The sequence below is a fragment of the Rhinatrema bivittatum genome, chromosome 1 (genome assembly GCF_901001135.1).
Source record: "Rhinatrema bivittatum chromosome 1, aRhiBiv1.1, whole genome shotgun sequence".
NCBI classification, from domain to species: Eukaryota; Metazoa; Chordata; class Amphibia; order Gymnophiona; family Rhinatrematidae; genus Rhinatrema; species Rhinatrema bivittatum.
This window is the reverse complement of record NC_042615.1, coordinates 69,950,108-69,973,558: the sequence shown is the minus strand read 5'-3', so window position 1 is coordinate 69,973,558 and position 23,451 is coordinate 69,950,108. Positions and strand designations below refer to the sequence as shown.

General features: G+C 47.0%; 1 protein-coding gene across 1 annotated transcript in view; it reads right to left on the bottom strand.

The window, feature by feature from the left end:
- Positions 1-23,451, bottom strand: part of TMEM144 (transmembrane protein 144) — a 72,603-nt gene that overhangs the window by 16,411 nt on the left and 32,741 nt on the right. Inside the window, exons 8-10 of the mRNA XM_029616191.1 lie at positions 13,743-13,861; positions 2,266-2,385; positions 347-444 (exon numbers count right to left, since the gene is read on the bottom strand). Of these exons, the coding sequence (XP_029472051.1) occupies positions 347-444; positions 2,266-2,385; positions 13,743-13,861 (337 nt within the window). The remainder of the gene's footprint in view (positions 1-346; positions 445-2,265; positions 2,386-13,742; positions 13,862-23,451) is intronic.

Below are 23,451 nucleotides of genomic sequence, written 5' to 3'. Positions count from 1 at the left end.
ACTCCAGAGGAACTCAGCAATTTACAATGCTGCAAGAACAATTTTTTATTATATATGTACAATTCCACACTTTGATTAAACTTAGCTAAAGACAAATCTGTGGAATATAAATTGCTGAGTTCCTCTGGAGTGTATGTATATTGAACTGTGTGTAGGCAAGCATACTAATTCTCTCATCTTTTAGCGTATGCACAGGAAATAGTGCAATCCCCTTTGTGCAAATGCAGCCATGTGCCAAATACATGAAAGACATATATATATATCTATATATATTTTCCCATCTATTTATATCTAGTATTGAAAGCACCACCACGAAAGTCCTCAAATAAATAGGTCCGGTACTTACAGCAGCTATTATTGGAAAGCTGATAACAGCGCTGAGATAATGATTAGCCAGGAACCAGCAGCAATTACCTATTCCCCAGAGCACACCAGACACAAAGCCTAGAAATAACAAACAGCACAGTTCCATCAGTGAAATCTTACCTCTGTCCACAGTATACACATCAAGCAGTCCAAAGTTATCTATACTCCTGGATCTTTAATTTTCTAAAGGTATGCTTAGATAGCTGGACCTTTTGATTAGATATACCTCCATATGAAAGCATACATACAGAGAATATGTCAGTGTGGCTATCAGCTATAGAAAGAGCCTTCCAAACTGGAGATGTTATCTTAAAATATCAAGGGTGCTGCACTTTCTTTCCAGGAAACATCATTTAGAAATAAAGACACCAAACTTTACAGTGTTTTGATCTTTGTTGGAATAATGGTATATCAAATAAAGATTTCTCTCTCTATATATATATAAAATGCACTGAGGAGGATGTGGTATGTCTACAGTAGAGAACTGGGTTTATTTGCATATTTCTCCCAGCAGCCCCAGAAGAGGATACAACGAGGCTTCAGTTTTCACAGCCCCCCTCTCTTTCCAGCAGCAGAGGATCGGAAGCGTGTGCCAAACACACCATTTCCAATAAATTTTCAACAGATTTATTTATTTGATACAATAACAGGGAATTAGTTCAAAGAAAGCATCAATAAGATGTGTAACTGGGTAATTATAAGTAGATTAAATGAAGACTCTGGAGGATCAGTGACAAATATAAAATAAACCGATAGATTAAAAGAAGTACATTAGATTAGTTTGAACATCCTGACTCTCTTAGAATTTTTAAATCACTAACAACTGAACAAAATTAAGATGCATTCAGTAGTCTAGCAGTGAAAGGGATGCTATCCAGTCTTTTGCACCGAGTGCTACTGTATGATCTACCAGCTGGTGAGAGGATGTATGTGTGCACTCATTGCAAAGAGCTCCTATCCCTCCGAGAATGAGTCCAATCTCTGGAGACGAGAGTGGCTGGGGCTCAGGCAGACTGTATTGGGGCTGTGGTTGTAGGAGTGGCATGCTGTGCTGGAGCTGGAAAGGGGAGGGTAATAAATAGGAGCCTCAGGGGAATTTCCATGGGTGGCTATGCTATTGGGGCAGAGTAGCCTGGGCTGGGGCTGAAGGGAGGGGAGGATGCAGGCTATGCTGCTCCTGAGACCGCCAAGGATGCGGGTGGGCAGAGACTGGGGTTGAGGGGGTAGGACCAACTCAAAGGGGCCTCCAGGGAACTTCCATAGATGTCAGTGAGTCTAATACAGAATATGGGAAAGTAAGAGAAATTACAATGATAGCCACTCTTTCACAAGTTACTATAATTTCTGGATTGCCATTTGGACAGTTTTCTTCTTTCATTTTCTTTAAATAAAAAAAAAAAAAAAGTACACTGCCAGGAGAGCGATCTAGGTTTGATTCCTGGCTTAGTTGGCTGGGGATGTTGCAAAGGCAGGGGTCACAGCCCTTGAGGGAGAGAGTCATGCAACAGTGACATCTACTGGCTGGATTTGAGATCCATGATTGCAATATCCTGGAAGGAGCCCTTGAGCATGGCATCCAGCTGAGCATTGAGGGGGATATAAAATAGGCAGAAAATCCTCTCCTCACTGTAAATTGAAGGCTCACGGCACCAGATCCCAGCCCTGCTGCTGACCGAGCTGGAAACCCAAAGCAGCAGGAAGAAACTGCCAGGTCAAAAAGTAATATCAGCTAAACAGAAATGTTTCTACTGGCTGCCTCTCACAAAAAAAAAAACCAAAAAAAACCAAACACAAGATTAAGTCCAAAGTTCCCACTGGAATAATAAGACAATGAATGTGGTAGACCTATTCTGACCTGGACTATTTATTAAGAAACAAATTGCATTTCGGTGGCAATACCTGGCAATATTGCTTCTGGGTATATTTTAGGATGATTTTTCATGACTGTACAGTAGATCAAGAAGTAGACCGTACTTGTCAGAAAGATTCCACTGAAGTGTGCAAACACGTAGTCCAAGTCTGAAAGAGACAAGGGTTAATTAAGGAAACTAAGGAAAATTAAGCCATTTCACAAGTGCCTAGTAAATCAACATGGCTCCAGCACGAGAGCTTACCCATGCCCAAACTGTGAGCAATGGAAAGAGCAGCGTGCAATGATCCTGGAAGGAAAAGCTTTTGGAAACTGAAACCGGGCCCTTTCTGGTGTTTTATCATCAAGAATGGTTCTAAGCACTCGCCACGTTTACATGGACCATAATCTACTGGCATCAAGATGGTTTACCAGTATCAAACAAAAGACTCAGGGCAAAAAATATAAGCTCCTTTTGTACCTCTCAGGTACATATGTGGGTGCCTTCTTACCTGATAATTTCCTTTCCTCTAAGGAACACAGGCTAAGCCACACCAGTGGATTATGCACTCCTATTAGCACATGGAGACAACTGATTTGCTGATGTCGCAGACATTTAGCCCTGTCCCGACATCAGCCTGCCAGTATCCCTAGAAAAGCAAGCTGTGGACCACTGATAATACCTTAACATGGCTCTTAACAGCCAATGACTTGTTTCCTCCACTTAACTCAGAAGCACTGAGCTCAGGTAAAATATTAATTGCCACTGATTACATAGGCTGGTTCTCACTTACCAATAACAAGGAACAACCTGCATTGTTCCCGAAGGGAAGGCAGAACTGAAAACAAAACCACAAAGTAGGCAACCCAGGTGGTGGCTTGGCCTGCCTTCCTTAGAGGAAAGAAAATTCAGGTAAGAAGTAATTTCTCCTTCCTCTACACTCAGGCAGGCCAATCCACACCAGTGGGATGTACCAAAGCTGCTCCTGAAATGGGTGGGAAGCTGCCTGTGCTTCCATCAGCACTGCCCCTGTGAAGGCCGCATCCTCTTGCACTTCAACTTCCAAGTGGTAAAGAGAGAAAGTAAGTAAGGAGTATGTTGCTGTTCGACAATTCTCAGAATGACACCACAGATGAGTCTCTCTACCACTGAGACCGCCTGACTTTCCTAAGCAATGGTACCTCTGCACCTACATAGGCTGCAGTGAAAACCTCTTCAACTCATCGGGCCACTGAAGCCCAAGATGTGGTTCTCCATATCTATCTCCATCATGGAGACCAAGCATTCAAGCAGTCTCTTACCCATAGTAGGTGACCCTCGCGCAACATCGCTTCATATCTAAAGCACATAACTGCCTATTCTTGCTTCATTCTGCCCCTGACCAGCACCAGCAGGGAAATAGACTAATTCAAGTGAAACTCCGATTCCACTTCTGAAAAATAGTCCTAATCTGCACTGTCCCCGGTGACATTCACAGAAAAGGCTGAGAAAAAGCTCACTTCACGATAAGGCCTATAGCTTGGAAAAAACACCTCATCGAAAATATAGTGATCAGGAAAATCACCAAGGTAAAAACCATTAATTTGCTAAAAGAAGGAGCCTGCTAAAAACAAACTCAAACATTAAGCAGAGAGCCCAAGGTGGTATTGGCAGTGCCAAGATGGACAGCGATGTTGAACTCTCTTCAAAGCAGAGAAACATCTGGAGGGGAGAACAAGGTCTGCTATTAATATGACCCTCCTTAACATGCCAATGCTGCAAACAGAAGCCACTAGGAATTTTAGGGCCAAACCTTACTAACCCAGAATATGGGGTTTTTCCACTTTGAGAGGGTGAAATCTCTCATCCCATATCAACTTTCCAACATTCTCCAAGCCCTGATATAAGTTCCAGGATGACTGGAGATCCTCCATATTACCCTGATGAATATTGACCAGGGAGGTAGCCTGTATCATATCTTGCTCTACGGTGCACTATCGAACAAGAGCATCGATTCCCAATGCCCCCGGATCCTGTCCATGACTATAGAACCATTGCATCATCGAATGATGGTAGGACGCCATCAGAGCCAGATACCTCTGGTCCCATTGAGAGACTAGAAGTAAAAAAAAAATGTCCTCTCCTAGCTATAACTCTCTTGATTCAAGTCACATCTGCTGAGAAAACCAGCCCTCACAGTATCTCTAACTGGGGCTGGTTCCTCACTAGTGGCCATCTGCGCATTACGAAAACCCCTCCGAAGCACTAAGGCGCAAGTCGTACACACACACACACCCCTGTCCACAGTATTGTGCGCATACCTGTGCACGTATATGTGCGTGTGGATCCAGGCCATGGCCTTACGGCGCTCGGGAAACAAACTCCAGCCATGGCTTTACCACATGTCACAACGGGCTATCCTTTCCACATGTGACCAACATACATAGACGACGGCATGGGAACCTAAAGTGCATCTGCTGGGTGAACTAATGGCATTGTCAGTTCACCACACCACTCTATCCCCCAGAGATGGATTGGAAGTGCAAGGAGGGGATTTGTGCTGGTGGGGGGAGGGGAAATGGCCCACCAGGGAAGAAAGAAACCCTTTTTTTTTTTTACCTGATCTCAAATCTTCACCGAAATCACGACCAGGCTGGTGGCCTTTTGGGGGGGGGGGGGGGGGGGGGGGGGAGGAAGAGGGCACAATTCTTTACTGCCGAGCTTCCCTATTCCTCTTCTTAAGCCTAAACCTGGCAATAGCACAGAGGCTCCAATGTTCAATTGAGAGAGAGCTCCACCGCAGGAGCTCAAATCTGTTTCTTCTTTTTAAACAGCAATCCCCACACTAGGGAGATTAATGTCCTCCATCTGCTGGAAAAGGAGAATACTGGCAGGCTGATGTTGGGGCGGGCGGTATGTTAGTGACGTCAGCGAATCAGCTGTCTAAATATCCATCTGCTGGTAGGAGTGTATAACCCACTGTAGTTTATAGATCTGAAATTTGCAAGAAATAATTATTTGTTGCATGGACTGATATTTCAAGCAACAAAACTGCTCTTTAATTTACACTGAATTAAACTGCTTTTGATGTTAGTTTCCCCTTAATACACATTTTATGTTGCCAAAACACAGATGAGTTAGAGCTAAGAATGCTGGTATTTTTGTACAGGTTTTTCCTATTACATGAACCAACAAGTTTTCTTAGAGGAGCAATGTTAATATCTTTATTACAAGAACACACGGTGGTGGTCCAGTGCACACTGAGGCGGCAAGTCACGCCCATTTTTTAAATTTAGAGATTTCATTTCTTGAGCTACTCATATTGGAACAAAAACGGTCTGTAAGTTTATGTTATCCTTGTTTCGGAGACAAAATTTAAAAATAAACATGCTTTTTGGAATTTGGCAACAGAAATCTTTTTTTTGTTTTTGGCTCTGCATATTCCTTTGATGGATCTGTGGTTTTAAGAATTATTTTCTCCCTCAGATTTCTTTCTACTTCCATTTGTTTACATTTGGAGGAAAGCGCAGTTGCTTACCTGTAACAGGTGTTCTCCTAGGACAGCAGGATGTTAGTCCTCACATGTGGGTGACATCATCCGATGGAGCTTGGCACGGAAAACTTTTGTCAAAGTTTCTAGAAGCTTTGACCAGCACACTGAGCATGCCCAGCATGCCACTATCTGCACATCCATGCGAGGTCTCCCTTCAGTCTCAAAACACAGAAAAAGATGAGTGAAAAATAAAAACAACAAATCGGAAGGAGAACCCAACTCTGTGAGGAGGCAGGCGGGATTCCTGAGGATTAACATCCTGCTGACCGAGCAGAACACCTGTCACAGGTAAGCAACTGTGCTTTTTCCTAGGACAAGCAGGATGCAGTCCTCACATGTGGGTGAATACCAAGCTCCAGACCAGTCCCATAGCAGAGGAGACCAACAGCAACCGAACAAAGTGCCAACGGGCACAACAACTGCAGCGTTGTAGGTCGACAGGGGATTGTCTGGTACCGCTAGAAGCATGAACAAGAAGAGTTGGGGTCAGATCTGGAACATATTGCACAGAACAGATTAACCAAAGGCACTTCCTGACGCCCATCCTTGTCCAGGCAGTAATGAGCCACAAACATGAAAAGAACTCCAGGTTGCAGCCCGGCAAATTTCGAAGACGGGGACTGCTTGCAAATGAGCCTCCGAAGTCGCCATGGCCCACATAGAGTGACCCTTTACTCTGTCGGCCAGCGGAAGGCCTGTTTACACATAGCAGAAGGTGATGCAATCCACCAGCCAGTTGGATAAGGTTTGTTTACCCACCGCCATTCCCAGCCTATTGGTATCTAACAACACAAAGAGCTGAGTGAACTGCCTGTGCGATCTAGGTAGAAAGCCGAGGCCCTCTTGCAGTCCAAGGTATGAAAAGCCCGTTTCCCTGGGTGGGAATGAGGCATAGGAAAAAAAGGTGGGTAAAACGATGGACTGATCAAGGTGGAAATCAGTTACAACCTTAGGCAGAAACTTAGGAGGCATACACAAGACCACACAATCATGAAAGAACCTCGTGTATGCTGGGGTTTGTAACCAGGACCTGCAGCTCACCGACTATGAGCCAAAGTAATCGCCACCAAGAAAATAACTTTCCAAGTGAGGAACTTCGGGTCGCAGGAACACGGCAGCTCACAAGGAGAATGCTTGAGCCACGATAGGACAATGTTGAGGTCCCAGGACACAACAGGAGGCTAAAGAGGTGGCTTCAGCTGGAGCAAGCCCCTCATACCAAAGGCTGCACCGAAACAGGCGTGCCAGAGACACCTCGATGGTAGGCACTGACAGCACTAAGATGAACCCTAACTGAGCTGGTTTGGAGGCCAGACTCAGAAAGGTGCCATAAGTATTCCAAGAGCTGGGGAAGGGGGTATGTGAATAGATCCAAATCATGCCTTGCACACCAGACAGAGAATCTTCTCCACGTCAAGCTGTAGGACTTCCTGGTGGAGAGCTTTCTAGAAGCCACCAGCACCTGGGAGACACTGTCCGAGAGAGCCAGGGACTGAAGGACTATGCGCTCAACATCCAAGCTGTCAGGGCCAACGCCCAGAGGTTCAGATGGCGCAAGGTGTCCTGATTCTGTGTGATCAGAGTGGGTGCAATCCCCAACTGGATGGAGGCCCTGACAGACAGGTCCTGCAGGAGTGGAAAAGCAGACCTGTCGGGGCCAAAAGGGCGCCACTAGAATCATGGTCTTTCTGTCCTGCTGAAGTTTTAGCAACGTGTTCAAGAGGAATAGAGGTGGAGGGTATGCATACAGATCTCTCCCCCAGTGGAGGGAGAAAGCATGTGACAGGGAGCAAAACTTGCTCACTTTGTGATTGTGCGGGGAGACGAAGAGGTCCAACTCTAGTGTACCCCACCGATGAAACAGCTTGGCCGCTACCCTCCAGGTTGAGGAACCACTCGTGTGGCTAGTATATTCAAATTTCCAGGCAGGTATGTCACTCATAACAACATCCTCTGTGACAGGGCCCAGGCCCATACCTGCACCGCCTCGTGATAGAGGAGGAAAGAGCCTGTGCCTCCGTTTGTTGATATACCACATAGCCACCTGGTTGCCTGTCCTGATCAGGACTGCCCTATGCGACAACCGGACTCTGAACGCCCATAAGGTGTACCAGATTGCCCGAAGCTCCAGAAAGTTTGACTGCAAGCTTCGTGAGCTGTCCAGAGACCCTGAGTGTGGATGCCATCCACATGGGCTCCCCAGCCCAGGGGAGAGGCATCGGTGGCGAGGATCACTTGAGGTGAGGCAGTTTGGAAGGGAATCCCCTGCTCCATATTGGAGAGCTTTTCCCAGGATAGAGATGTATGCAGAGGTTCCATGATTGCAACGTGAGTCTCAAGGTTCTGGGAGGCCTGTTGCCACTGCAACCACAAGGTTCATTGAGCACTCTGCATGCACAGGCGGGCGAGAAGGTGATGTGGACTGAAGCCACCATGTGGCCCAACAGTCGGAGCAGAAGGTGAGCGGTCACCTGCCAACTGCTGTGGATAAAGGCCGCCAGCGCTCCCAGGGCAGAAACGCCTTTGCCTGCACCATATCTATTCTGGCTCCTATGAAGTCCAGTTGAGGAGACGGGCAGAGATGAGACTTAGGGTAGTTGATGACAAATCAAGGTTTGTAGCATCTGCACCATCAAGGCTAAAGCACTCAAGGCCACTGTGCGGGAATCGCTCTTGACCAACCAGTCATCTAGGTACGGGAAAACATGCACCGTCCGACACCTGAGATAAGCTGCCGCCACCACCACCACCGGGCACTTGGTAAAAACGCAGGGGGCTGAGGCCAACCCGAAAGGCAGCACCTTGTATTAGTAATGAGCCTTCCCAACTACAAAGTATTTTCTGTGGCCGGGGAAATTGGCACAAGCTTCCTTGAGATCGAGGGAGCAGAGCCAGTCTCCTCTTTCGCGAGAAACGTGTTCAAAGCCCTGAAGTCGATGATGGGTGCAAGCCGTCTTTTTTTGGAATGAGAAAGTACCTCGAATAGAATCCTCTGCCCTGCCGGGGGCAAGGGACCGGCTCTACCGTGCCTGCTGACAGAAGCACAGAGTGTTCCGTTTGAAGCATGACCTGCTGGCGGATGAACCCCATGATTGACATGGGGGAGAGGTCTCTGGTAGCTGGCTGAAGTCTCCTGATGTTAAGGACCCAGTGGTCCGAAGTGATCTCCTCCCAGGGATGGGAGAAGCCGAGAAGCTTGCCTCCCACTGGGAGATTTGGGATCAGGGGTGGGTTCGACTGACTCATGCTCCCCTTGCAGCAGTCAAAAGCCCATAGTTGGATCTTGCTGGGGCGCTGGCTGGGACTTAGGTGCTCGCTGCTGGTGGGGCCAACCCCTGGAGCTAGTGCGTGGCGTCCGAGCTCAGGAGGCTGGAGGATAATACTTTTTCTGCCTATAAAAAGGCTTCTGGGATCCTGGCCTGGAGGATTTCCTGGCCGAGGACGTGTCAGAAGCGCTAGCGGGGAGCTGTTGAAGGGTATCAGGGTGGTCCTTCAATTGAACTACCGTGTCTCGGACCTTATCCCCGAAGAGGTTGTCACCTGTGCAGGGGAGGTCAGCTAGCTTCTCCTGTACCTCCGGATGGCGGTAGGAAGCCCTGAACCAGGCTATTTCTCTGGGTGCTGATGCCAACCACAGCTATGCGGGCCACTGTCTCAAGAGACATAATAAGTGAAAGATACCTCGTGTTTACTGCCTTCTAAACCCAGCAGGACAATGGTAGAGAGAGCCTCCTGTAGTTGCTGAGGCAAGCCCTCCGCGAGGTCCTGAACCCGTTTCCAGAGGTTCCGGTTGTACTGAGTCAGGTAAACTGGTAGGCGGCAATACAGGAGACTAGCATAGCGCCCTGGAAGACCTTCATGCCCAAGGCATCAAGCTCCCTATGCTCTCTCCCCGGGAGGACAGAAGCATACGTGTGGGAGCGCCTGGATTTTCAGAGTGGACTCCACGACCACAGACTGGTGGGGGAGGTGCCATTTCTCAAACCCCATGGCTTGTTGCACTAAATAGGTGGCATCAGCCTTTCTATTGACAGGGGAAATAGAGATCGGATGCTCCCAAATTATTCAGAGGAGGTCCTTGAAGATGTGGTGGATGGGAACCGCCATGATCTCCTTAGGAGCACCAACGAACTGGAATACTTCCAGCATCTTGTGTCACGCATTCTCCTCTGTGAGCATTTGGAAAGGGATCGCCTCGGCCATGGCCCTGACAAAGCACGCGAAGGACAAGTCCTCGGGGGCGACTGGCACCATTCCTCAGGCGAGGAGGGTTCCGAGAGGGGGTCGTCAGAGTATTTGAAGGACAACTCCGTGGAATCATCTCCCCATGGGTCATAAGGCCCTTCCTCCTCAATGGGGCCAGCACAATGCGGGCGAGGCCTGTGAGGGACATCAGCCCTGGGCTCCAACGGCCTCAAGGGCACCATAGGAATCGACGATTCCCCTGGCATCGAGGGAATCGGAGGCCGGAAGGACCTGGTAAGGACTTGGGGGAACAGAGGCCTCAGGAACACAGCGCCGGTCAAGTCCTCCTTGGACCCAATGATCTGGATCACTCCGGTGGAGGGCATCGATGGCTGTTGGGGAACCGAAGGCCCCTCGGGCACCGGTTGTGTTGATAAGAGTGCCTAAAAGGTGTCCAGACACTCCAGCAGGGGTGCAAGAACGGACGGTGGAGGCTTGGGCACTGGTATGGGGGCCAGTGGGGCGGGCAGCTTAACATTCTGGAGTGCCCTGAGCACCACGGACTGCACCCTGCAGTACAGCTCCTCCTCAAAAACTGGTGTGGCTAGGACCGAGGGAACAGGACGGGGCATCACCGGCTCTTCCTCAGGTCTCCGAGGTGGCACGGTACCCGGCACTATCAGTGGGGAACACGGGATCAGAGGATGGGGCCTCCAATGGCCAGTGTCTCTTCGGTGGCGGTACACAGATGGTGATTAGTGGGATGCTTGCAGATCTCCTATGGTGCTCAGCCCGGTCTTTCCCTGATGCTGAAGAGGCAGAAGACCCCAATGTCCAGGATAGCGGTGAAATCACTGAGGATCTGTTGCCGTCCCTGTGATCCTTCGAGGAAATAACAAGAGGAACGGCGACAGAGACTCCCTGCAACCTCTCGGCATCGAAGGCTCCGATGCAGGAGTAGAAGGAGCAGACTTAGAACCACCGAAAAGTTTCTCCATCTTATCGAGACATGCCTGACAGCCTTTGGGGGTCATCTAGTCACACAGACGATACCCATGACATCATGCGAGGCCCCCAAGCAGAGGATGGAAACCTCACGTGGATCCGTGATGGACATGGTCCGTGGGCACTGGGGGCACCGACGAAAACCGGACGCCATGAAAACATATCTGGCATACGGTTGATGACCGGTGGTCACCAAAAGGCGGGTAGTCGGGAATCGTCCGCAATGAGAGACAAAAAGGTAGTAAAAAGATCTACCACACAGAGGAGGCACTGACCACAAAGCGGGACCCGACAAGGAAGAAGGGAAAAACCCTAAAACTCTCAAGAATGTAAGAAAAGAAAGGAGCTCCACAAACCACGAGGCAACTGCACACAGAAAAGAAGAGATCGAAGGGGATCTCGTGTGGACGCGCGGATAGTGGCAGGCTGGGCATACTCAGTGTGCAGGTCAAAGCTTCTAGAAAGTTTGACAAACGTTTTCCATGCTAGGATCCATTGGATGATGTCGCCCACATGTAAGGACTAGCATCCTGCTTGTCCTAGGAGAATAGCCAAATTTGTCAGTGCCATCTGATACAGCCACAGTATCTGAATGTAATCCGCTTTGAAGTGCCAAAAAGCGAAATAGAAATCAGATAAAAATCAATTACTACATCAAATCAAGAAACTCTGCGGTTCCCTGAACATTTCATCAGGTTTTACTGCCTCTCATTTTGAAGAATGTAAGCCACGGAAAACATAATCCATGAACTGTGGCACATCTAAGTATGCAAGTGGCTAGATTTCTGAGGATATCAGTCTCGCTCAACATTTCCTCATACTACTCTAGGTCAGCTGAAAAAGTGACCATGTACCAATACATCTTTTACAAAAGATATCACAATCGACGACTCTGTTGGTTGCTTTCAGGGCTGACTCTGTATCGAACTAATTTTACATCTGTACATATTTATCTACAGGAAATCCAACCTTAAGCTTCTGCACTGAGGGGAATCTTGCCTTACAAGCAGTAAAACATCTACACAGCTAACTATCCTGTGAAAGATAATATAAAAATATTCAGGCCAATGCAATCAAGTGCACCCAGCCTAGCACACAGCTTAACGAGCAATTGGATGCGCGTCTATAACCCCCGAAGCAATAAGGGGATCAGTATGCCCAAACAAAGGCGTACCTAACTGCGCTCATCACATGTAAATGCCATGTAAACGAGGCTATTAGTTATTACCCCACAATGCAAAAAGTCCCTGCGTGCCCAAGGGCCATTTTTTAACCTGTAAACTTTTATGCCTGCCTGGAGCAGGCATAAAGTCTTCCCAAATTTCAAGGGCTCAACTCATTAAAAGTAAGGGAAGGATACGCGAAACTTATGATCCTAAAAAGATTGAAACCATTACTCACACATGCCCACTTCAGAACAGTTTTACAAACACTTGTTTTTTCCATCACTGATTACTGTAATGCACTCTTATTAGGACTCCCCAGCACATCAATAAGACCACTCCAAATACTTCAAAATACTGCAGCCAGAATACTGACGGGAAAAAAAAAGGAGGGACCATATAACTGAAACTTTAGCAGACTTACATTGGTTGCCAATCGAATACAGGATAAAATACAAGGCCTTATGCACCATACACAAACTAATATATGATAAAGAAGCAGACTGGCTAAACACAGCCCTACGAGTCCATGTCCCACAAAGAAACCTTCGCTCAGCTAACAAAGCACTACCAACAGTCCCTTCAGTAAAATCAGCAAAACTAATCCAGGTAAGAGAAAGGGCCCTATCACTGGCAGGGCCCAATCTATGGAACACATTGCCCACTGAAATCAGATTGCAGACTGATATCAAATTTTTTAAGAAAACCTTAAAGACATGGCTCTTTAAACAAGCCTTTCCTAAAGAAGCGGGAGGGTAGAGAGGAGGAGAAAAAACAAGTCAGAGAAATGCAATTGAGAATGAAGAATTTAACAGTTTTTAAAAATGCATGTTAACATAACTATGAAGAGTAACTCAATAATACACCTGGAATTGACCATCACTACTCAAACATTGATTTTATTAATGAGTTTGTAACCGTACTTAATTGGCACCTGTTAGAATGTACGATAACCTACCTATACATACATTATTTTGTGCCTGTTTGTAAACCGTTGCGATGGTACCTAACTTAGCGACGGTATAGAAAAGTTTTTAAATAAAATAAAAAAAAAAACCTGCTTTTCTGTGATTCCTCCTATTTAGTATCGTCGTAATACTAAGTAGGAAGAACCATAGAAAACTGCACCATGCAAAAAAAAAAAAAGTAGGTCTTGACATAAAAAAATGTCAGGGCGCACAATATACATGCTTCAGGCCTTGTATATAGTGTGTGCGTTTTGTGCTGGTTAAATTGCTGCCGCAGGAAAAAAAAAAGACGCTTGTAAATTGAGTGTCTGTTTTATTAACTCACACACAGCCACATCTCCTAGGTGCCCCATGCCATGGATGTCCTAGCGATGAACAAGTTATCCCTAGCGCGTCCTTTTTAGCACGGCAATTCATTTGCTTATTACACTGGGCGCCCAGGAGAGGTGATTGTGCACGCGTTAAAAAAACGTGCATCCCGTTTGGACACACATTTTTAGCACATTCACATTGCATCAGCCTGATTGTGTGCACTGCATGAAGAAGGCAGCCATGCTCTAGGTTAAATTACTTTGACTTTTGATGTTTTAAGGCATGGCCAAAACCCTTTGCAAACATGACAACAAAACAAACAAACATTAGAGATGCAGTGAAAAGGCTGCTCCGCTCTCACCAAACTGACTTGCTCCGGTGTACATGCTTTCGTTTCTCTTGGCGTGGTCCTTGATGTATAGAACTGGCACAAAACAGGAGCCGTAGAATATTCCAGCCACTACTGCCAGACTACAGCCTCTTTTTAAAATAAAATTGGGATGAGAATTAAAAAAAAAACTGAATGGCATGGATTAAGATAGAGACAAGATAAGTACCACATAGTGCGAAAATCTGCAATTATTGCAAAAGACCCATTATCTGGCACTCCCTTATCCAGAATGCTCAACTAACCAGCATCTTGGAATGGGGGAGGAGGAAGGAAATGGTAGGAGGGGTAGTTTAGGGATCAGAGTAGATTTTACTGCTGTGCTCTGTCCACGCCAGCATTACTCCCTCCTCTCCTATTCCCTATAAAAGAGACAGGAATTGGGGGGGGGGGGGAGCAGAGGGCTCTCAGATAACCATCCTAAATTATTCCCCATGCATAGCAGAGAGCAGGAGTTTTACTGCATACAGGGAATTACGCCACACTGCACCACAATTTCTCACCACCCCAGATTATTATACTAAAAAGCAGCACACTCTGAAAGCTGCTAAAATGCAACTAGAAATGGTATTTGTGTTCTCTATTTATGAGACAAATAGCACTACAGCTTTCAATGTATTCAAAATTAACTTTACAAATTGGATAGCTTCTACCATTCAATTGGCAGCAAGATCCAGTGGGCATTATCTGAGTGTAACACCCCATCAGATCACTGCTAGTAAGCTGTTTAATTAGGACAAAACAAATCAACAATGTCTGTTTCAATTTTCTAAAAGTAATAGATCCCTTGTCGGAGCCCTTTACTAATGCTATAATTGATTATTCCTTAGGTTAAGATACCCTAAGCTTTAGTTGGCAAGAGAAAACTTCTGGCAAGGACAATTACGTGGCAAAAGGAGGAGTCTTTGTAATGAATTTTGGAAGGCTGATCAAAAACAGGTTGCAGTGCCCCAGCTCCTGAGACCGCAGAGGTGAATGGCACCCCGAGAGGTCTCAAAAGTGAACATGCTCCAACATCTTTTGTACTGGAGCTCTACACATTTATCACAACCTCCAAAGTTTCCAGAACAAAAAAAGCTACAACCTGGCAGAAGAAAAATGAATGGAAAAGTGAAAGAGATTACATACATAATTGTCTACTCACACTGTTACTGCTTTAAACAGTTAATAATTATGGAAAATTGCAAAATCCCATTTCATAAAGGAAAATTGGTTCTTACCTGCTAATTTTCGTTCCTGTAGTACCATGGATCAGTCCAGACTGGTGGGTTTTGCCTCCCTTCCAGCAGATGGAGACAGAGAAAAACTTGAAGGGCACCCTCTGATAGACCGTGTGCCACCTGCGATCCCTTCAGTATAAACAGTGTCAAAGCAGATAAAGAAATAATGAACTTTGCAACCAAACATCACATCCAAATCCAATGGTTAGATCAAAACTGGGAAAAGGAATATGACAAAGAACTATGTACATGACAGGAGCACTCTGACAATTGAACTCATTTGCGTATATTGCTAAAATAAATGAATTAGAGCGGACTCTCCCCCCTGAAAATTCTCCTTGGGGAGGATCTGTGGTACTACAGGAACGAAAGTTAGCAGGTAAGAACCAATTTTCCTTTCCCTGTACGTACCTGGATCAGTCCAGACTGCTGGGATATACCAGAGTTGTCCTCATGGGGTGAGACCTGGAGTGCCGCTCAAAGAACACTGCTGCCAAAACAGTCGACATCTGGAGCCCAGATGTCTAAACTGTAATGCTTAGCAAAAGTGTGTAGAGACTTCCAAGTCGCCACTCTGCAGATCTCCTGCAGCGAAACCAACTGACTCTCTGCCCAAGATGCAGCCTGAGACCGGATCGAATGAGCTTTTAGACCATCCGGCACTGCATGTCCGTGACATATATATGCTGAAGCAATAGCTTCCTTCAACCATCGGGCAATGGTAGCTTTGGATACCTTATGACCTTTCTTAGGACTGCTCCATAGGACAAAGAGATGGTCCAAAACCCTGAAGTGGTTAATAACCTCCAAATATTGAAGGAGAAACCGGACATCCAACTTCCTCAAGTCGCAAGCGAGGGGACTCACGATCCAAATCCGGAAAAGCCAGCAACTCCACCGACAGATTCAAGTGAAAAGCAGACATGACCTTCGGCAGAAAGGATGGTACCATTCTAAGAGACACCCCCGAATCTGAAAACCGAAGAAAGGGTTTCCTACAGGACAGCGCTTGAATCTCAGATATTCGCCTCACCAAGCAGAAAGCCACTAGGAAGACCGTCCTTCAAAGTGGCCTGTTTGAGGGGTTCAAAAGGAAGCCGGCACAACCCACAGAGAACCAGGTTCAGACTCCAAGAAGAAGGACAAATCGCTCGAACTGGGGGGCTTAGCACCCCTCAGAAAACACGCTAAGTCAGGATGGGCTGCTAGAGATACTCCAATCTTTCCAGGTTGCAGCCCAGGGCTGCAACCTGGATCCCTGAGAGAACTGTACGCCAAACCTTTTTTCAACCCTTCCTGTAAGAAGGCAAGTATATGAACTATGGTGGTGCGCCGCGGAGAAACGTCCAAACCGCTACACCAAGAATTGAAAACTTTCCACACCTGAACATACATAAGCGAAGTAGAGGTCTTACATGCCCGCAAAAGGGTGGAAATGACTGCGTCAGGATAACCCTTCTTCCTTAACTGCTTCCTTTCATAAGCCAGGCCACTAGACAAAAGCGAGCCGCTTGGTCCAAAGATACTGGACCTTGCTGTAGTAGATTCAGAAGATGACTGAGACGAGCGGGCCGTCCTCCGCTAAGTTGACCAGGTCTGCGAACCACGGCCTCCATGGCCACTCTGGAGCTATGAGGATAACTGACCCTGGGTGGCTCTCTATTCTTCTTACGACCTTGCCCACTAGGGGCCAGGGAGGAAAGACGTAGAGCAGAATGTCGTGGGGCCGCGGAAGAACAAGAGCATCCACTCCTTCTGCCCCATGCTCCCTTCTGCGACTGAAGAAGTGAGCTGCCTTTGCATTCAACCAAGTCGCCATCAAATCCAGGCGAGGAACTCCCCACCGACAAGTTAAGAGCCTCATCGCCTCCTCGGATAGCTCCCACTCTCTGGAGTCTAATCGTTGTCGGCTTAGAAAATCCGCCTGAATGAAGTCTACCCCGGCTATGTGCGAGGCTGCCAATTGAGCGAGACTGATTTCCACCCAGACCATCAGCTTGTCCGCCTCCAAGGCTACCGGATGGCTTTTCATTACCCCTTGGCAATTGATATATGCTACCATCGTCGCATTGTCGGACAAAATCCGTACCGACTGATGACGAATGAGGGGAAGAAATTCCAGCAAAGCCAGTCGTACTGCTCTGGTTTCCAGAAGATTGATGGACCACTGTGCTTCCTGCTGTGTCCACTGGTCTTGCGCCACATGAGATTGGCAAACTGGAGAGACTGGCGACTCTTGTCACGATCACCCACTGCGGCACTTCCAGATCCACTCCATGACTTAGATTTTCTGGGATCAACCACCAATCGAGCCTGGACCTGGCTGGCTCCTGGAGAGACAAGGGAATGCCGAACTCTTCTGACCTGGGATTCCAACAGGAGAGCAAAGCCCTCTGTAATGGTCTCATATGAGCAAAGGCCCAAGGAACCAAATCCAGCGTAGATGCCACAGAACCAAGCACCTGCAAGTAATCCCAAACCTTGGGTAGGATACGACGGACCTGAAACGTCAGCTTGTCGATCCGCTCCTGCATGAGGAAAACTTTCCCCATCAGAGTATCGAAGCGTGTCTCTAAGAAGTCTGATGACCCAACCGAGAGAGTGAAGGCTCTGCACCACTCTGTTGATCGCTATCCTGCATAGGTGTTCCGACTTCGCTCGAATCGGCCAATCATCCAAATACGGATGAACTAGGATCCCTTCCCGCCAAAAAGCTGCCGCTACCACTACCATCACCTTGGTAAAATTGCAGGGAGCGGGCGCCAACCTGAACTGAAGGCCTTGAAACTGATAATGGCTGCCTAGTACAATGAAGTGCAGAAATCTCTGGTGATCCTTGCAAATTCCAATGTGAAGGTATGCCTCCATCAAATCCAGTGAGGCTAGAAACTCTCCTCTGCTCACAGCCGCGATTACCGAACGCAGAGTCTCCATGCAAAAGCGGGGCACCCGGAGGGCTCTGTTGACCTTCTCAAGTCCAGGATCGGACAGAAGGAGCCTTCCTTCTTGGGGACCATGAAATAAATGGAATACCTCCCAGTCCTGTGCTCGTCCGGAGGAACTGGAACAACCACCCCCAGGTCCTCCAACTACTGAAGGGTTTGAGCCACAATGCACCGCTTCTGCAGAGATCCACAGGGAAAGACCAGGAACAGGTCTCTTAGAGGACGAGCAAAATCTAACGCGTAGCCGTGTTCTATGATGCTTAGAACCCACCGGTCCGACGTTATTTTGACCCACTCCTCGTAAAAAAAAAAGGGAGAGCAGTCTCCCTATCACCGGAACGGAGGAATGGGTCAGCGTTCTCTCATTGTGAGGACGTAGCTCCCATCAAATCTGGATGGACTCAGTCACAGGCGGGTCAACGGCCGCGAAAGGAAGGAGCCCAAGCCTGGGGCCTTCCCGAAGACTGACCATAGGGCAGTCTGGTCTGACGAAACCAGTGCTGACCTTGAAAACGAAACCGAGAAGGCCCAAAACGCTTGGAAGACTTAGGCCTGTCCTTGGGAAGCTTGTATACCTTATTATCTCCCAAAGATTTAATAAGCTGTTCCAAATCATCTCAAAAATGAAATTTCCCTCTGAAAGGAAGTGCCCCCAACTGAGGCTTAGAGGAAACATCAGCCAACCAGTTACAGAGCCACAAAAGTCTCCGAGCCAACATCGCGGAGGCCATCAAACGGGATGAAGTATGGAGATAATATAAGGCATCCGCCCCATATACTACCGCCGCCTCCAAACAATCCACCTGCTCTGCCTCCCCCAGGGAAAGTTCCCGGACACGCAGCAATTGCTGAACCATTGCAGATTCGCTCGTCGCATCAAACTGCTGCAGAAGCCGCCCTGACGCCCAGAGCAGACGCCTCAAAAATTCTCTTCAGGTGAACCTCGAGCTTTCTATCCTAGCCACCGGAATAGTTGTATGCTTCATGACCGCTGACACCGTTGTGTCTACCTTGGGAACCCTGAGGAGCTCCAGAGAATCGTCCGGTAGCAGATACAACTTATCTATGGTGCGCCCCACACGCAAGCTCGCCTCCGGAGCAACCCACTCGTGGAACATTAGCTGCAGCAACATGGGATGAAAAGGAAAAAAGTCTTAGTCTGAGGGCGAAGGCCCGAAAAGACTGGATCCACTGAATCAAGAACAGAGGCCGCTTGAGGCATTTAGATCCCTAGCTCCGTCAGGACATGCAGAATCAGTGGTTCCAACTCATCCTTTCAAAACAAGCAAAGGACGCAAGGATCGTCACCCTCAACAGGGGCCACATGCTCTGAATCCCCATCCGCGTCAGCCTGCAGAGGGTCCGCTGTCGCAGGGTCTCCCCCAGGCATGGGCCTGCTTGGACCAGAAGCCCCCCCTGTATAGTAGACACGTCTGGAGGAACCGGTCGAGGAAGACCCGGATCCCCGGATGGCATAAGGCTAGCCAAATAAGCCTTATGCATCAGTAAGACAAAGTCCACGGAAAAAGAGGACTGGCCCTTTAAGTTCCCCCGCGGAGGGGGGGGGGGGGGGGGGAATGAGAAGCACAGGCGAAGCTGGCATCGAGCCCAGAAGAGACCCAGGATTCCGATTGTGGGGAGAGAGCGAAGGAGGGGAATCCCCGCCCCCAGCCGCGAAAATGGGTGAGGCAAAGGCTCCCAAAATAGCCACCATTCCCGCACTCCGCAGGAACGAAGCAGGCAGACTACCCCGAACAAGCGATGGCTTACCCACACCACGGGGCCTCACTGAGGTCTTTCCCTTAGCGCCATCCTTAGAACCCGAAGAGCCATCGGGAGCAGAGGCTCTCGCGGGAGAGCCGCACTGCTGGCTCCCTGTAGGCGATGCTGCACATATAGCTCAGTGCGGCATCGCTGAGGCACAGTAGACAGGGGAAAACACCGAAATACCTCCGGAGCCTGGGAGACCGTACTTTGCTACTTTTTTTTTTTTTTTTTTTTTATAAAGGAGCCGCTTTGGTATAACCATAGGAAACTGTTGATTGAGCTGCTGCTTATTTTCCTTCTTTTTTTTTTAAACTAGCTAAATACCAGGACCACAGGTTCTGCCACCTTTATCTGCTGGAGACAGAGAAATACTGAAGGGATTGCAGGTGGTGCACCAGTCTATCAGAGGGTGCCCTTCAAGTTTTTTTCTGTCTCCATCTGCTGGAAGGGAGGCAAAACCCAGTAGAGTCTGGACTGATCCGGGTACGTATAGGGAAATGTAGTTTACTTATTCTATGCTTCTGTTAAGGGTTCCCTACCTCTTGCTGTTACTCGGGGTTTTGGGCTGGCTTCTCTGGGGCTTGCTGCGCTGGCTGGATTGGGATGGGCGTCATTGTGCGTGCGCATGCGTGGCGTCTGCACGTGTTGGTGACATCATCACGCACGAGCTAGTCACCTGTTGGGACTTTCCTCGGGTTCCCGTGCTCGTTTTCGCGGCGCTGGTTGGTGGGGAGCTTCGGCTCAGGACAGAGAAGATTACTCAGCTGTTTACTTCATCAGTTGAGGAATACAGCTATGGTTTGGCGTCCAGGTTGTCTTGGCAACAGACTTCAACAGAATAAGGCTGGTATTCACTTTGTGCAACTTGTCTGTTGCTTTCGTTATTTTACTTCAAATATATTGAATTCTAGTTAATATTTTATTCCCTGATTTTTAGGAGTTTTGCTTGTTAGATATTTTAGCAATTTGTTTAAAATATATATATGAATATATTTTTGTTCTGAAGCTAGTGTTTTTTCTATGACATCTAAAGACTGCAGTCAGATTCTTTGATTTGTTTTTACATCATTTTGTACGTCGTCTGACTGCTCTGTTTTTAACTTCGTGTACAAGTGATATTAAATTCACCTTTAATTGAACTGTCTCTTGTTTTGAACCGCCTTTCGACCGATCAATTCATATAGATCTGCCGAACCAAGGATCCACAAAATACCAGTATAACAGCTTCTGTCACCTCTGGTTTTTTTTTTTTTTTTTTAAATAATCAATACACAATAGCAACCATAGATACTAAGGTTCAGAACGGTCAGGATGAGTGGAGGAGTGGCCTGCAGTTAGAATAATGGGCTAGGACCCAGTGAAGCTAGGGTTCAAATCCCACTTCTTTTACCAATTCTCCTTGTGACCTTGGGCCAGTCCCTTTACCTTTCATTGCCTCGGGTACTACGGTGAAATTACTTCTTACCTGATAATTTCCTTTCCTTGAAGGAGGGCGAGTCCATACCAGTGGGTTTTGAACTCCAAAGATGGAGATGGAGAACAACTCGCTGATGTCACTCTCATATAGCTCAGCACAGACATCAGCCAGCCAGTATTTTCTTCAAAAGCCAACTGTGGACACTAAACCAACTAAATTTTAACATGAAATATTGCATCTTACAAACAAACAAAATTTGAATGGAATGCTCTTCTATTTTTTTTTTTTACATAATGGAAACACTGGACTTAGCTCCGCCAACAACAGTAAAAACGAATACCTTAGACAGAACTCACTTACCAGGTTCAGAACTAGTCCAGGTCCATTCGAGATCCTTGCAACACAATAAGTTCCTTGATAAGGATCCCACAAAACAGAAGAAAGTCAACCACCTCAAGGCAGTCCAGGCTGGGATGGTGAACTGGCTTATCCTCTGAGGAAAGGAAATTATCAGGTAAGAAGTAAGACTTTGTACAACCAGAGACTGCCTTTTCAGTGGCGGTACCTACTCTCTGGAATTCTCTTCCATTCGAATTGAGGCAGGCAGATGGTGTGAAGTCATTCAAGAGCCTTTTAAAAACATGGCTGGTTAGGCAGGTATTTTATTAGTTTCTGCATAAGCTAATAATGGTCTCTGTTTTATTTTTTGTTTTATTTGTAGTCAGGTATTATTAATGTTCTTAGATTTTAAGTTATGTTTGGATATGTATTTGGTTTTACTTATGCTTTTATGTTTTGTTATGTTAGTTTTATGCATTTGATTTTATGTTATTGCTATTATGTATGTTATTAGGTTTCCTTATGGATCCTTTTGTACACCACCTAGGATATAGGCGATATATAAATTTTAAATAAAGATAAATAAAAGATAATTTCACCTTCCTCTTCATTTGGGCAAGCCAGTCCACACCAGTGGGATGTACCAAAGCTACTCCGCAGAAGGGCAGGAGGCTACCTGAGGACCAAGTAGCACTTCCCTTGCAAAGGATGAATTCTCTCACATCGCCACATTCAACTGATAGTACCTGGCAAACATATGCAATGAAGACCGTATCGCTGCTCTACAGATCTCTGCCAGAGAAATCAAACATAATTCTGCCCAGGAAATCAGCTGCACCCGGGTCTTATCTGCTTCGGGAGAGGCTTCCTGGCATCCACATAGGCTGTGGTCACCACTTCCTTAATACACCGAACCACTGTGGCATGAGAGACTGCCTCCCCCCCTTTCTTCACATCACAGTGAAGGAGAAAAAAAATTTGATCCATCTTACAAAAGTTGTTCATAATCTCCAGATAACGCAATAAATTCCGCCATACATCCAATGGCTGCAATTTCCTAAATTCCTGTCCATCCAAATCCTTCTTTAAGGCTGGTCAAAAAAAAAAAAAAAAAAAAAGACTGATTCAAATGGAAGTTGGAAAACACTTTTGAAGGAAAAGCAGGTACTGTCCTTAACTGGACCCTATCCGGTGTGATAACCAAAAAGGGTTCTCTACACAAGACTTGCAGTTCCAAAATCTGCCTCGCCAAACAAATAGCAACCAGAAACACTGTCTTGTCTTCAGGGTCAACAAATGCAAGGAAACATCCCAAAGAGGATGAAAAGGTCGAACCTGCCAAAAAAGAGAAGACCAAATTCATATCAGAGAAAGGTACTGGGAAACGTAATGGGAGCCTAAGGTGTTTCTCACCCCTCAAGAATCTAGACACGTCTGGAAGCGAAGAGAGAGGCCCTCCCCTGCATGCATCCCTGATAACACGCTATGGCAACCACCTGCAATTTGAGCATGTTCAAGGCCAAACCCTTTCTCAGACCTTCCTGTAAAAAAATCCAAGATCAAGGGAAGAGATACTGAGGAAGGAAGACAAGAGCGGCCCCAACACAAATGTTCAAAGACTTGCCAGGCCAAGGAAGTGGAAAAACTTACACGCCCTCAGAAGAGTTTTCACCACTGACCCTGAATAATCCTGCTTCAAAAGCTGAGCCATCTCAAGGGCCAAACCATAGGACAAAACCAAACCGGATTGTCATGAAATACCAGACCCTGCAGCAGAAGCCCCCCGAGCCGAGGGAGCTGCCATGGATCCTCCACCAGAAGACGACAGAAATCCGTGTACCAAGGTCTGCATGGCCAGTTCAAGGCCACAAGGCAAGCCTAGATGTCGCACTATCTTCTGTTGTAACCGGTTGATTGTGGGCCATGGCAGAAATGCATAAAGCAACTTTCCCCATGGCCAAGACTGAACCAACACATCCACTCCGAGTACTAAA